Below are 14812 nucleotides of genomic sequence, written 5' to 3'. Positions count from 1 at the left end.
AATTCATACAGTCAAAAATAGGAAAAGATATTATTTTTTATGTTTTTCAAAAACCAGTTTTTGCAAATGACGACTTTCGGTTTCATTTCTTTATTCCCTAAATTCTAGGACCACACAAGTCAAGCTTTAAAGCTTATAAACAATATTTTCTTGCCCATACCTTCCTTTTTTTGTTCATTTATAATTCCCCTTTACCACGTAACTTCATATCAATATTTGAAAATTAAAAAAACTACCAGAACCGATCAAGATACTAATTCAGTTAATTCATGTTGGTACATTCTGGTGCATATAGTTGGATTGGAAAGGGAAAACATTTAACTAACAATAACAACCACCCACTTATAGACTTGTAGTTATAGTCAATGTTGAAAAACTCGCTATACACTAGTCGGGCGGGGGTATGAACTAGAATTAATCGGATTCGAATTTATGTGTAAATAAATAGCGGTTAATCGGTGACTGTCGGTGCCGGGTAGGGACTGACGATTAATTGGCGCTTAAGCGAGACTTTACAACCAAGTGAATCGGGTTAAATCAACCAATTTCTTTTGTATGAAAAACAGAGCGTAATCCCATAGACTATGTGTGTTTGTATAATAATGTTTTGTATATCTTGATCTCACATCTAAAGAAGTAAAAAAACACATAAAGAAAGCTATATTATGTAGTGTAGTAGTATAGTATTTTCACAATATACGCCCGGTTCAATTAAAACCCCTGTTTTTAAAATTATAGATAATGAACAAACCTTTTTGCCCGGCCCATTTTTCTCCCCATTCCATGATGTTGTTATAAACCCCATCAAACCCTTCTCCCCACACAAGATTCTCTCTCTAAAACACGCATTTTTCATGGTTTTCATAACCCAAATCAGCTTGTGATTCATGGGCCTGATCTCTCTCTACCGACACATGATCATTGTTATTCTAAACACTTGCTCTTTTAGACACAAGCCCCATCTCCCAATCATCATCTAATCTAACTTTGACCCAAAGTCAAATTTTAAATGGAGGGTGGAATTATGTTTCAAGCTCTGCTCCAAAACCAAACCCTTGGTTTCTCTTCTGATGGGTTTGATTCAAACCCATGGCCTTCCAACTCATTTCATGGTAAATAACTAACTATATATTTTTTTTTTCTTATTTGTAACACAAAACAATAGAGATGTGATCCGTTAGAAATGAAATTAATCTTGTTAATTGTATAAGACTAAAGTAATTATTGTTACTATATAGTTTAGAGTAACATGGTAAAATTACTAAGTTATAACATAATTACTCATTGGTTTTCAACTCAATTGATCCTATATATTTTTCTTATTTTAACACAATACAACTAAAATTAACTTACTAAATGTTCAGATAACTAGACTAATTATTATTAGTCTACGGTTTTGAAGCAGCTAAATAATAATTGCATTCATCATAGTACTAGTTGAGCTCGGTACCCGTACCGTATATATCGATACCGAAATACCAAAAACTAGGTACAAATTCAGTATAAAACTGGTACCGGACCATAATACATAGATCGATCCCGAAACCTCTAATAGCTCCGGTAGCCGGCACCATTTTGGTCATCTCCAAGTCATAGCATAAAACGCTAGTTATTTGTACGTTTATTACGTTAAGAGCTATCGAAACACCAAAACAATATAACTAAAACAAAGAAACGTAAAATCATCTAATTTTATATTTATGTGACAGGAGATCAAGTGAAGAGAAAGAAGTCAGTTTCCGAGCAACAAGAAAAGAAGAAACGGCGGTTGACAGTTGATCAAGTTCAGTGTCTTGAAAAGAGTTTTAAACAGGAAAACAAGCTTGAACCGGAGAGGAAGCTTCAGCTTGCCAAAGAGCTTGATTTGCAGCCGAGACAGGTTACCATTTGGTTTCAGAATCACCGTGCGCGCTGCAAGACCAAACAGCTTGAAAAGGATTACGAGAGCTTGAATTCGAGTTACGATCAACTTAAATTGGAGTTTGATTCACTCCAAAAACACAATGACAAGTTGAAACAAGAGGTATATATATGATGGTCCATCATATGTGCAAGTGTTTCATCCGTATATGTTTGTAGGGTTTAACATATATATTTCTTGTTCACATATGATATAGGTTCAAATGCTCAAAGAAAAGTTACATGGAAGGGAGATAATGGAAAAAGATTCAACCCCAAATGAATTCCCCTCAAAAGTTCAAGAAACTACCCCAAATCAAGTTTCGATTCAGACATGGAGCAATGATCCAAACGTGGTGATATGCAAGCAAGAATACGCCAATTCGGTCTCCACAAAAAGTGACATAATCGATTCTTATAGCCCCGACGGAAACCATTCTTCATTTCTAGAGCCTTGTGACTCATCAAACGTATTTGAGAATCAATCAGATTTTTCACAAGACGAAGAAGATAATTTGACTATTCTTAGGTGTCCAAAGATCGAATACGAATCATATATCGACACTACTACTGAGGGTTCTTTAGGATACACTATGAACAATGAATCATTTTGGCCTTGGTCTTAATTAAACGTGTTCAATTGTTGATGGGGCCGGTTTGATCAAGATTCGGTAACACTTTTGGTTTGATCGGGATTTCAAGTCAATCGTTCGTTGGAGCAAACCGTCTAAACAAATCACTCCATAACAAAGGGTAGCTTTTACCTGTTTCCTTAAGAATTTTCTCTAGTTGTACGTGATCAAATCCCATGAGATTCCTAGGCATCAATCTTATTATGTAGGATGCCAATAAAAATGTTGTTTTCATGTTTAACCATACATATTATATGACATGTTTTTCTTGTTTGTCTAATTTTGTAGTTATTTACCTATTAGCCGTTTGCCATTTTTTTGCTTGTTTTGAATAAAGAATCATATGCCTAAAAATGTTTGAAACACATATACCACTGATTCCTCCTAAAAGAGGTTACAGTCTAGAATTTTGTTCCTACTAGTTTTCTATCATATTCACTTATTAACGAAAATTGTAATTTACCTAATTTCCTTGGTTAATACATTGAGGACGGTGGTTTAAAAACCGGATTATAACATGTATTTTTTTATTATTTTTTGAGTTGAAGGTTTATTTTATGAAATTATAATGTTAACTAGTCAGTCCAATTGAACCATCTGGTTTGACCGGTTGACGGTTGTACAATTTCTAAGGCTAAGGCCAACCTGATACGTTTAGAAAACTGGTTTATAAAACAATGAATGAGGACGGTGATTATAAGGAAATAAGAAATTACTACACAACTAAAAAAGAGCTTATACGTTTGGAGAGTGTTGTCTTTTGTGTCGGCATATTTAAGTTCTTATACCAAAAAATGTAATAAACTAAATTGGCCAACTTAGTCATAATGTTTTTCACTCGTGGTTATAGGAATATTTTAGTGCATTAGACTTCACATTATCACATATGAAATGAAATGAAATCGAATATAACTAGTTTTATATCAAACCGAATACTCTTGTATTTTGCTTATTCACTTACTATAATACGTATTGAAAGTTTAATATTGTTGAATTCATTATATTATATATTTAACAAATTAGTCTAACTATAGCAAGACAATAAAAAACTACAATAAAAAAACAATTGTTGAAAAATAGACTATTGATATATGTTTCTTGTATTTATTTAATGGTATATGACAACATAGTTTTGAAATGTAGCAAAAAAAAAAGGTGTGAAGAAAATGAGGGCTACTTATGCAAGGTCAAGTTCTATGAATGCTTCACTTGAATATCTATTTTTTTCTAACAAATAAATGACATTTTGCCTAATAAACTCTGTTCATTTTGTTGACGTCTTTGTTTTTAGTGAATTTTTTAAATTAGTTTTTGAAATAAAATCATGGCGGATGATCTAGTCATTTCTGTAATTGGGTTATACATTTTTAATTCTGTCCAAAAATTAACAATGGTTCTGGTTTTGGAATACACACATGTGAAAATTTATGATAATGATGTCCTTTTTATATTTAAGTAGTATTGTTGCTATCGATGTTCTTTGTCTAGACTGATCACGTTCGGACGATGGATCTTTGAGACACTTTTAACCTCGTTGGGTAATATACTAATATTACACTTGTTACTAAGTCTGTATGTGAGGGTTATTGATGTTGGGTTTCAACGGTGGTTCGGAATGAAAACAGATAAACCTTTTAAACCCGTTTTAGTTAATTATAATTTCGTTTCAATAAATATTAATCAATATTAATATATATATATGTGTGTGTGTGTGTAAACGAACTATAAAACGCAGCGGAAAGTAAACGATTTAAACAAACCATAAACGGAAACCCGGACCCGGATCCGATTACAACAATACGAGCACGATAAACAAGAATAAATCAACCATAGATAAGTTGTCGATATACCTCGGTTATCGAAACCGGTAAGACACCGAAGGTTAACGAAACAAGCTAGAAATGACACAATCTAAGATCAACAACGAATCCGGCGAGATTCTGCGGGCACAGGCGGCTGACGGCGGTCGGCGGTGACTTCCGGCGACAACGGCAGCAGCTTGAGATGACGGCAGAAAGCAATGGACAGCAGCAGCACCAAAATAGAGCAGCAACAGTGCAAGAACCAGCAGCAAGCTCAACCAGAGACAGGTTCGCCGGAAAAACAAGCCTGCCGGAAAAGAACCTGGTCACCGGAAAAACGTGGCTCAAAGTTTGAACGACGCCAGAGCTTTATTAAGGTGCAGTGGTGTTTGCAGTGATTGAAGAACAACTTTGTATGGCTATGTTTGGTGTATGGTGGCCGGAAAACACTCGCCGGAAAACCGAGCTGCCGGAAAACGGCACCGGATTGCGGCTGGGTGTTTAAGATGATGATTTAGGGTTTTCCTTTTTAGGTTGGCTTATAATAATATTATCATATACTATATATAGTAATATTATTAGGGTTTAATCAAATTAAACCAATTGGGCTTTAAGCCCAATTAACCAAACAAAGCCTTTAATCATTATCAGGTCCATCTAATTGATTGTGTCGAGCTCAATTAACATTTAAATGGGTTTATGATTTCGTTACCTCCGGTGTAACTCATACCGGTTCGTATTCGAGTCGGTCGCGTTGACTTGACCCGAACCGACCATTAAATCCAACAGTCTCCCACTTGGACGGATTTGGGTCAAGTATCAGAACGCTAACAGCCAGAGGCGTTCTAGCTACACATAACTGTCCCCAACCAAATATGACATTTTTAAATCCATAACCAAAGTATCTTGGAATACCATATTGCAAGATATTGAATTTATAGTAATCGTTGTCATCTATCCTTTCTGTATAAGACATCAATTGAACAATGAGACATGGATCAAATCAATCTCATACAGTGTTCATTTATAGTAGTTCTCGATATAGAGTCAAAGTGGTCCAATCAAACACACAGTTAGTTTGGGCGAGGCCTCACACTTTACTAGTTTGAATCAACGAGGGCGCCAATATGTCTAACTGTTACATTTTAATGTAAGAGTATAGAATCCCATCTTGACTACATACAACTCCCATTGAACTCCAGAATATTCCCAATCAATGCCTTTATGGCTGGCAGTTACGCAACAGCGGTTGACATGATCAAAGAATATTCCTCGGTAAACGAAAGTTCTAATATGTATCTCAGGTCTTAGGATACTAAATGAGCATACTATTATCAAAACATCTTATTATCAAGATCCATGAAGATGATTTGATGCGAGTTACATCCAACGTCACTCATAATGAGGTCTGTGAGTTTGGAAGTCAACTGCTTGAGTCCAAAGTCAGAATAGTCTTAATTCAGAATCGTTCCCACGAGTCTGAACGACTACGGATAATTTAGAATACAATATTCACGGATTAAATGTATTAAAATAAACACAGTTGTATTATTCAACGTTTGCATTTAACCATTAAATCAAAAGTGAACAGAGAAGTACAACTGATTAAACGTTCATACATCCAAATACTAAATCAAAATAAATCACTAGCAAGTCTAAGCCCAAAAGCATCTCTATGATTGTCCTGAGTTATTAGCTTAGTGAACAGGTCAGCTAGTTTTTGATCTGTGTCTACTTTGCTTATCACAATGTCTTTATGTTCCAGTAATTATCGTACATACTGGAACTAAAATGTGCTTGGCCATGTGATGAAAATTGGTCTCTTTGGCTTGAGCAATAGCACCTGTGTTATCACATATTACGTCGATCATTTTCCTAAAGTAGGAACCAGATCGAGGTTGGCTATGAATTTCTTCATCCAAGCAGATTATGAGCGAGAAACATCTCGGTCATTCTGGAAGTCAGTGTCAGTGTACTACCTTACAGTGAGCTTATCTTCCACTTCTCCAAGCACGCTTACGAGACGTCAGGTCTAGTGCATAATATAGCGTACATGACAGAGCTAATCGTTAAAACATATGGAATTGCTTGCATGTGCTTTGTCTCAATGTCCGTTGCCGGAAATTGCGATTTGCTAAAACGGTTCCTTTAGCAATGGAACAACTCTTATCTTGGAGTTGTCCATTGAGAAGCGTGTCATGACTTCACTTATGTATGTACTATGACTTAGCCCTAGAATCCGCTTAGATCTATCTCTTTAGATCTTTATTCCCAGAATATATGCGGCTTCTCCAAGATCTTTCATTACAAAACAACATTCCAACCAGTGCTTAACTTCCTTAAGCATAGGAATGTTGTTTCCAATTATCAGTATATAATCCACATACAAGATGAGGAATGATATAGTGCTCCCACTAGCCTTTATGTAAACACAAGGCTCATCTTCATTTTTGATAAAACCAAACTCTTTGATTTTCTCATCAAAGTGAAGATTCCAGCTTCGAGATGTTTGCTCGAAATCCACTTGCTCCCTATTGCCCGACCTTCGGGGGGAAGCTCAATCAAGTTCCAGACTTGATTGTCATGAATAGATTGCATCTCGGCGTTCATGGCATCTCGGCGTTCATGGCATCTCGCCATTTCTCAGATTTCGGATCCAAGATTGCAGATGTGTAGTTAGTAGCTTCGTCGCCAGACTCGGCTACTAATAATACTTCTGGACCATCCAGATGCCATAGGTATCTAGGATTGGGTACGGGAGTCCTACTATTTCTGCGAACGCTCGTGTTCATGTCTGATGTATCAGCAACAACAACTTGTTGATCAGACACTCTAGCTTCTCAGCGGTTGTTTGTGGTTCTTGAATTTCTTCAATATCGACAAAATAATCTCCAGTTCCACGATCGAGAAATTCTTTTTCGAGGAAGTGGTATTTCCTCTTGATAGAAATCATATTTGTATCAGGATGAAAGAAGTAATAATCGCTTTGGTTGTAGTATTTGACGAATGCGGGAGGCGGTAATAAGGGTGAAACTCCAAAGGGAGTGAGGCAAGTTAGTTCTACACATCATCGATCAAACCATGTTTAGCAAAGTTTGATTCCTCCTCTCGCTCACACCATTATGCTGGGATGTGCCAGGTGGAGTGAGCTATGAAACAATTACACACTCTTTTAGATGATTGATGAACTCTGAGCTGAGATAGTTTCCACCTCGATCTGATCGAAGTATCTTAATGGTTTTACCAAGTTGGTTTTCCACTTCGTTTTGAAACTCTTTGAACTTTTCAAAAGTTTCGTGTTTGTGTTTCATAAGATACACATAAACGTATCGACTATAATCGTCGATAAAAGAAACGAAGTATCTTTCATGGTTTCTAGTCATGGTTCTGAAAGGTCCACATACATCAGTATGTATGAGTCCTAACAGATCACTTGCTAGTTCACTTTTATTAGTGAAGGAGTCTTTGGCGAGTTTGCCAGCTAAGCAAGACTCACAATTGTCAAAAGAGTCTGGTCATGTGGATTCAAGAATCTCTTCGGATTGGAGTCTTTTAACTCTTGCCTTGCTTATGTGGCCAAGTCGGCAATGCCATAGAAAAGTATCATTGATGCTAGATCTGATACATTTTGAAATATTATATACGTTATTATTAGTTTGAACATATATCTCATAAATACCATTTCGAGGTTTAGCCTCAAAATAACAGATATCATTTAAGTAAGTAAAAATAGCCATGCCATTGAAAACGTACTTAAAACCTTGTTCAAACAACAACGAAACTGAAACGATGTTTCTTGTCAAACCAGTAGCATAAAAACAATTATTCAAATGAAAAACTAGGTCAGATGGACAAGTAAAATGAAATACTCCAGTTGCCAGAACTGGTACTCTCTTCTCATCTCCAACGATGAGTTCCATGCTGCCTTTATTCAGTTTCCTCCACTTCTCAGGCTCCTGCAAGACATTAACGATGTGGTAACCACATTCGGTATCAAATACCCATGTGTTTCTAGAGACAATGAAAAGTTCAATAACGAATATGGAAATACCTCGAGAAGTGCCTTCACCATTGGCTCTCTTCATCTTGATCTCAGCAAGGTATTCGGGACAGTTTCGCATCCAGTGTCCCATTTGGTTGCATCGGTAGCACGTGCGCTCCTCAGGTGTAAGGCCCCGTACCCGGTAGCCCTACTTTAGCGTCGGATTTACTCATATACACAGTTCTTACAATCAGAGTTAATTAAAACTTTCGCGGAAACGTCAACTTAAATAATTCATTACAAAACATTAAATCTTTTCTTTGATACCATAACACAAAACATTATATTTAAACATCTTTTCTTCCATCTTAAGATGCCAGCCGTTCAATCCATGCCATGTGCATCCTCATGCTAGTTCTTTGGTCTGATCACCTGCGTGCATACTAAAAGTCAGCTACGTTGAGTGAGTTCTAGTTAATCAAGCAACTTATCATACAACCACTACATGCATCATATACGTATCCGAAGACACGTAGTCCACTATCTAACCTGCTCACCTTACCACTTAGCCTCTTATTTACACCTACCACTTTGCCACTTTAATAACGTATAACGTTATGCCACTTTGCCACTTTAATGACGTAGTCACGTATAGGCCTACCCTACCACGTACTATCGTCATGCCACTAACACTCTTACTAGACTCTTGCCACTTCTAACACACTCTACCTCTACGTGTCTACAACACGCTTCATATCATTTACATAATACGCAAATCACATCATAGCATTCATACGCACTAATAACCACTTGGCAATCACTATCCTTGGCGATGCGTGCAATATCCGAAGATCGTTCAAACACCGGCAAGTATTATATATTAGCTACCTCGTATAACATCTATAGCATACACTTACCACTTAAGGTAAGTGTATTCACACTTCACATCGAGTATGCACACAGCCCCGAAAACATAACAAGGAAAATGGGGCTAGAAACTCACTTGAACTCGGTTACTTCTTCTGCTAACGGTTACTCCTTCTTGAGCTGTGCGCGTCTAACTGTTTAATAATTACAGTATTAAGTACCGCTCTAGTCATCTCATTGCTACTTAATTAGTCTTACACGTCTAAGCTGTTTTACTTCATTAAATCATTACCTGGTTAGTTAATCGTTACTCATTAACCTTTAAAGGTATCTTTCATAAATTGCCAAACTCCAAGGGCTGTTATGTAATTATATAATTCTTTTCTAAGTCCAGGGACCATTCTGTCTTTATATTAAACTCCTAGTTCGTTACTTTGCCCTTAACGAATTGGGTAAAGAATCATCCTCTGATTCGCTAAGCTCCCATAACGAATTGGGTAAAGAATCACCCTCTGATTCGCTAAGCTCCCATAACGAACTAGCTAACGAATCACCCTCTGATTCGCTAAGCTCCCATAACGAACTAGCAAACGAATCACCCTCTGTTTCGCTAAGCTCCCATAACGAACTAGCTAACGAATCACCCTCTGATTCGCTAGGCTCCCATAACGAACTAGCTAAAGAATCACCCTCTGATTCTCTAAGTTTCCTTAGCGAACTAGCTAAAGAATCACCCTCTAAATTCTCTAAGTTTCCTTAGCGAACTAGGGTTAGGTCAGGGAACATTCCCTGACACCTTTATCTTTTCCGGCGCCGTCATCGCCGGAAAATCGGGTTTTCGCCGGAAAAAACGAGATCTCACTCGTTCTTCCACCGTTTTCATCGTTTTTCATCCCGTTTGATCCAGATTTGAGCTAGGGTGATCCCTAAACTCATCTTAGGTTAGGTTTATACCCGATTCCACCCGGATCTTGTGATTTAAACGGTTTAACGGTGTCGGCTCGTCGTTACACGACTATAACTAACGTTTTAGGCTCGTACAATATTAAACTATCATTACCTTGGGTCGGTGCTCGGTTTCCTTCTTGATTTCGGCTAGAGATAAGGAAGAACTAGAGAGAAATATTAAGTGTGTGTTTTGGTGGTGTATGGAATATGTGAGAATGAGGATTAAATGGTGATTAATGGTATTTATATTTTGGGATCATGGGCTCAAGCCCATGGACTCTCCTTCCTTCTTTCATAACCTAAGTCCATAACCCATATCCATTACCCAACACCAGCCCGACCCATACCAACTCCTACTCTATTTATTTATTTCCCGATAACCCGAGTAAACTTTCTCTCTATTATTAAATAATATAATTAATATTATTTTTGAAATTTCGGGATGTTACATCAGGGGGCGGCGGTGGTATCTTTGGAACCCCTTTGTTAGCATTGGTGGCACGATGGGCAGCAATGGTAACATTCTTCTTGCCTTTACCCTTATAACCCCGGTTCTTGGGATTGGGCTTCTTGACACCAGCAGATCAGATCATTAGAACTTGATTGGTCCTAGAAGGAATGTTCATCTCAGCCGTTTTGAGCATGTTGTGAAGCTCCGGCACTGTCTTCACCCAGGCATTCATGTTGAAATTCATTACGAACTGGTCGTAAGAGCTAGGGAAAGAGTTGAGGATGAAATCAGCTGCCATCTCATCAGGCAGTGGATAATCAATTTTCTTAAGATGATCGATGTGCCCCTTCATCTTAAGAACATGCGCACTGACGGGAGACCCTTCCGCCATCTTGCAACTAATGAGTTGTTTCATGGTGTCGAAACGTTCTTGACGGGCTTGTTTCTGGAACATGCCCTTGAGTTGCTCAAGCATCTCATAGGCACCAAAGTCTTCCAAGCCTTTAGCAAGCTCAGAAGTCATGGTGGCTAGCATAATGCAGGAGACCTCAGCCGAGTCATCCTTATGCCTGTCAAGAACTTTTCGAGCAACGGCTGTGTTTTTTTCAGGCTCGGTTGGAACGGGTCCATCGAGAACATACAAGCGCTTTGCCATGGTGAGAACAAGTCTCAAGTTGTGGTGCCATTCGATGAAGTTGGTGCCGTTCAGTTTATCCTTCTCAAGGATAGTCTTAAGGGCTTAGGGTGAGTATTCGTTTGACGACATCTGATTAATTAAGCAAAACTAAATTCAATTAGTATTTTCGACGTTGTAGTCCCATTATTAATGACCCAATAACATTAATGAAATAGGAGCATGAGAATCCGGCTTCCAGTTATTAAAGGCAGCTGTAGCACACAACATTAATAAGTGGTTAGGCAGATTGACAACGATTGCCAATTGTGAATAGAGCACAACTCTCGGTTATGAGGCCTATAGAGACAACGATTGTCTGTATAGATACGTTTAGCCTCATCTTTGCCCACTTTAAGTCTCCAGGTAGCTTTAGCACGCTCCAAGAGAGTAAAGTAATAGTTGTCCTAGTATAGTGACGTGTGAAAGGGCCGGATGTGTCAACAAATCGCTTTCACCTTGATGGGATAGGCTAGAAAACAATTGCGGTGCTGTAGCTCCAAACACTCGAAATTTCACAGTATGCCTCAAGTGTGACTTGTAGTAGGATTGGCATAAACTATTGGTTTTAAATTGGGATTAATTTTAAAATTACCAAATAGAGTAAAAGTCAAATTTTACTGTATTTATTATCGGGACGAATTGATGAACCCTTTCATCTCTCAGGACACTTAGTTTTAAATAACCTATTTAAAAACTAAGTTTGTCGCGATATGACTAACCAATTTTAAGTTAATAGAAATCTATTAAGTTATTAGTTTTGGAAATCAAAACGCTTTTAATATGCAAAACATAATCGGTTAATAAAATGTTTATTTTTCAAATTTATTTGGTATTAGGTCGGTGATATTATAATCCTATTATAAACAATCCAAGCAACCACAATAGCAAATAATATGTAAATCTTTATGGCCAAAGGTGATCGGTCTCGCTAGAGCCAATTAGGGAGACCGATCGGGTCAAGGGGTTCACAACAAAAACAACCACAAGGATATACTTCTCCGTGCATCCCGTCATCTTGCCCGAACTCCCACTAACTCCAAGAAGTCCTTGAGCTCGTCCTCGGTTATCTTCGCGTCTTCTTAATTACAAATTTATAAACTAACAATAATTTGTCCTATTACAAATTTGAACCATCTTTATGGCCAAATGAAAACCGAAAAATAAATAATAACCTTTTACAACTTTTGAACCATCCATATGGCCAAAAACAAGCTCAACAACCAAACACAACCAAAACAACATAGGTCGGGGCCGGATTTACATATGCAAAATAAATAAAATTTCGGGTCGTTTTGACTTGGTCAAAAAAAATAAACAAAACTTTGACCAAATCAAAAATCACCCGAAAATAAATTTAGATCAAAACTTTAAACAATTTAAAGTTTATGATGTAGATCCGGTTTAAGCGAACCGGTATTGACTCGTACGTTGTAACCGCGGCTCTGATACCACTGTTGGGTTTCAACGGTGGTTCGGAACGAAAACAGATAAACCTTTTAAACCCGTTTTAGTTAATTATAATTTCGTTTCAATAAATATTAATCAATATTAATATATATATATATACATATATATATGTGTAAACGAACTATAAAACGCAGCGGAAAGTAAACGATTTAAACGAACCATAAACGGAAACCCGAAGCCGGATCCGATTACAACAATAGGAGCACGATAAACAAGAATATATCAACCATAGATAAGTTGTTGATATACCTCGGTTATCGAAACCGGGAAGACACCGAAGGTTAACGAAACAAGCTAGAAATGACACAATCCAAGATCAACAACGAATCCGGCGAGATTCTGCGGGCACAGGCGGCTGACGGTGGTCGGCAGTGACTTCCGGCGACGGCGGCAGCGGCTTGAGATGACGGCAGAAAGCAATGGACAGCAGCAGCACCACCAAAATAGAGCAGCAACAGTGCAAGAACCAGCAGCAAGCTCAACCGGAGACAGGTTCGCCGGAAAAACAAGCCTGCCGGAAAAGAACCTGGTCAACGGAAAAACGTGGCTCAAAGTTTGAACCGTCGGAGCTTTATTAAGGTGCAGTGGTGTTTGTAGTGATTGAAGAACAACTTTGTATGGCTATGTTTGGTGTATGGTGGCCGGAAAACCGAGCTGCCGGAAAACGGCGACGGATTGCGGCTGGGTGTTTAAGATGATGATTTAGGGTTTTCCTTTTTAGGTTGGCTTATAATAATATTATCATATACTATATATAGTAATATTATTAGGGTTTAATCAAATTAAACCAATTGGGCTTGAGCCCAATTAACCAAACAAAGCCTTTAATCATTATCCGGTCCATCTAATTGATTGTGTCGAGCTCAATTAACATTTAAATGGGTTTATGATTTCGTTACCTCCGGTGTAACTCATACCGGGTCGTATTCGGGTCGGTCGCGTTGACTTGACCCGAACCGACCATTAAATCCAACAATTGATTAAATGCAAATAGATAAGGGTGGTCGGGGATCCAAGTACTTTTGTAGATTGTGAAGTTGAACAAGGAGTAATTGTTCTAATTAAAAGAAAAAAAAAGCATATACTAATTACTTTGAGAAAATAAGTGTGGGTTTAACCGTAAAACTAAGTGGGAAAGATGTTTTATTTTAGAAACATTTCTAGCAGTAATACTTCAGCTCCAAAAAGCTTTTTATCCATGTCCAACTTCAAAGGCGTGGCTTCTGACCATTTGACAAGGCACAATGTATCCTTCATTTGGAGTATTTAATGTTTATATTAGTTTAAGCCCATTTAATATTGACTGTTTATAGGAAATGGACGTTTTTAACCTCTCTCTGACTATGTGCACAACCTATTTGTTATTATATTTGGATGTAACGAAGGTGGTTGTCCCGCATTGTTGACAATAATAACTAGGGATGAGCACGGTACCATACCGGTACCAAAAATCCCAATCCCAAAAATCACTAATTTTTGGTACCGGTACCGGTACCGTAATGATCCCGAAATTAAAACTTTGGTACCGATTCGGTACCGACGGTACCAAATCGGTACCGATTTCGGTAACGGTTCCGATTATGCTCATCCCTAATAATAACTTTGTAAAATCCTAATCTTAAATCCTTATCTTTGTGTATATCTAGACGTATATCCACATGTTATGATGTTGTTCGGGAATTGTGATCCGCTTCTACTTTCTAATAGTCTAGACAAGGCATATCTGAAAATATGCTTCGATTGACGTATGTTCGTTCCTAGGTTATTATACGAAGCTATGATCAACAACCAGTTATTCGAGAATAGTAAACTTGTGTGTCTTACTTCATTCTTAAAACTTTTTATTTATAGCATATAAAATTACAAAGTTGTATCTTAAAGAGATGATGATATGTGTTCGTTTTTGTTTTTTTACATCTTTTATACGTGAAGAAACACTAGATGACCCTGGCAGATTAAGGACAATCTTAGGGTTAAGTAGATGTTTCCCACGAGGGTTAGGTCCGGCAAAGATGATTATTCTTCTTGACCTGCAAAACAGACACCGTGAGCTCGTCACTGAGAAGGGGGGGGTTCCTCCTTGTGACC

General features: G+C 37.7%; 1 protein-coding gene across 1 annotated transcript; it reads left to right on the top strand.

Annotated features, from left to right (window-relative positions):
- Positions 1-834: 834 nt before the first annotated feature.
- Positions 835-2525, top strand: LOC143620607 (uncharacterized). The gene is made up of 3 exons (XM_077092265.1): positions 835-1112; positions 1710-2023; positions 2118-2525. Exons 1-3 carry the CDS (start codon positions 1010-1012, stop codon positions 2523-2525), a joined length of 825 nt encoding a protein of 274 aa, XP_076948380.1. The 5' UTR covers positions 835-1009.
- Positions 2526-14812: the final 12287 nt, after the last annotated feature.

Source organism: Bidens hawaiensis, unplaced genomic scaffold (genome assembly GCF_021521415.1).
Source record: "Bidens hawaiensis isolate Kalapana, Puna unplaced genomic scaffold, B.hawaiensis_p1.1 tig00002617_1, whole genome shotgun sequence".
NCBI classification, from domain to species: domain Eukaryota; kingdom Viridiplantae; phylum Streptophyta; class Magnoliopsida; order Asterales; family Asteraceae; genus Bidens; species Bidens hawaiensis.
Note: the sequence above shows the minus strand (reverse complement) of the source record. Positions and strands in the feature narration are given on the sequence as shown.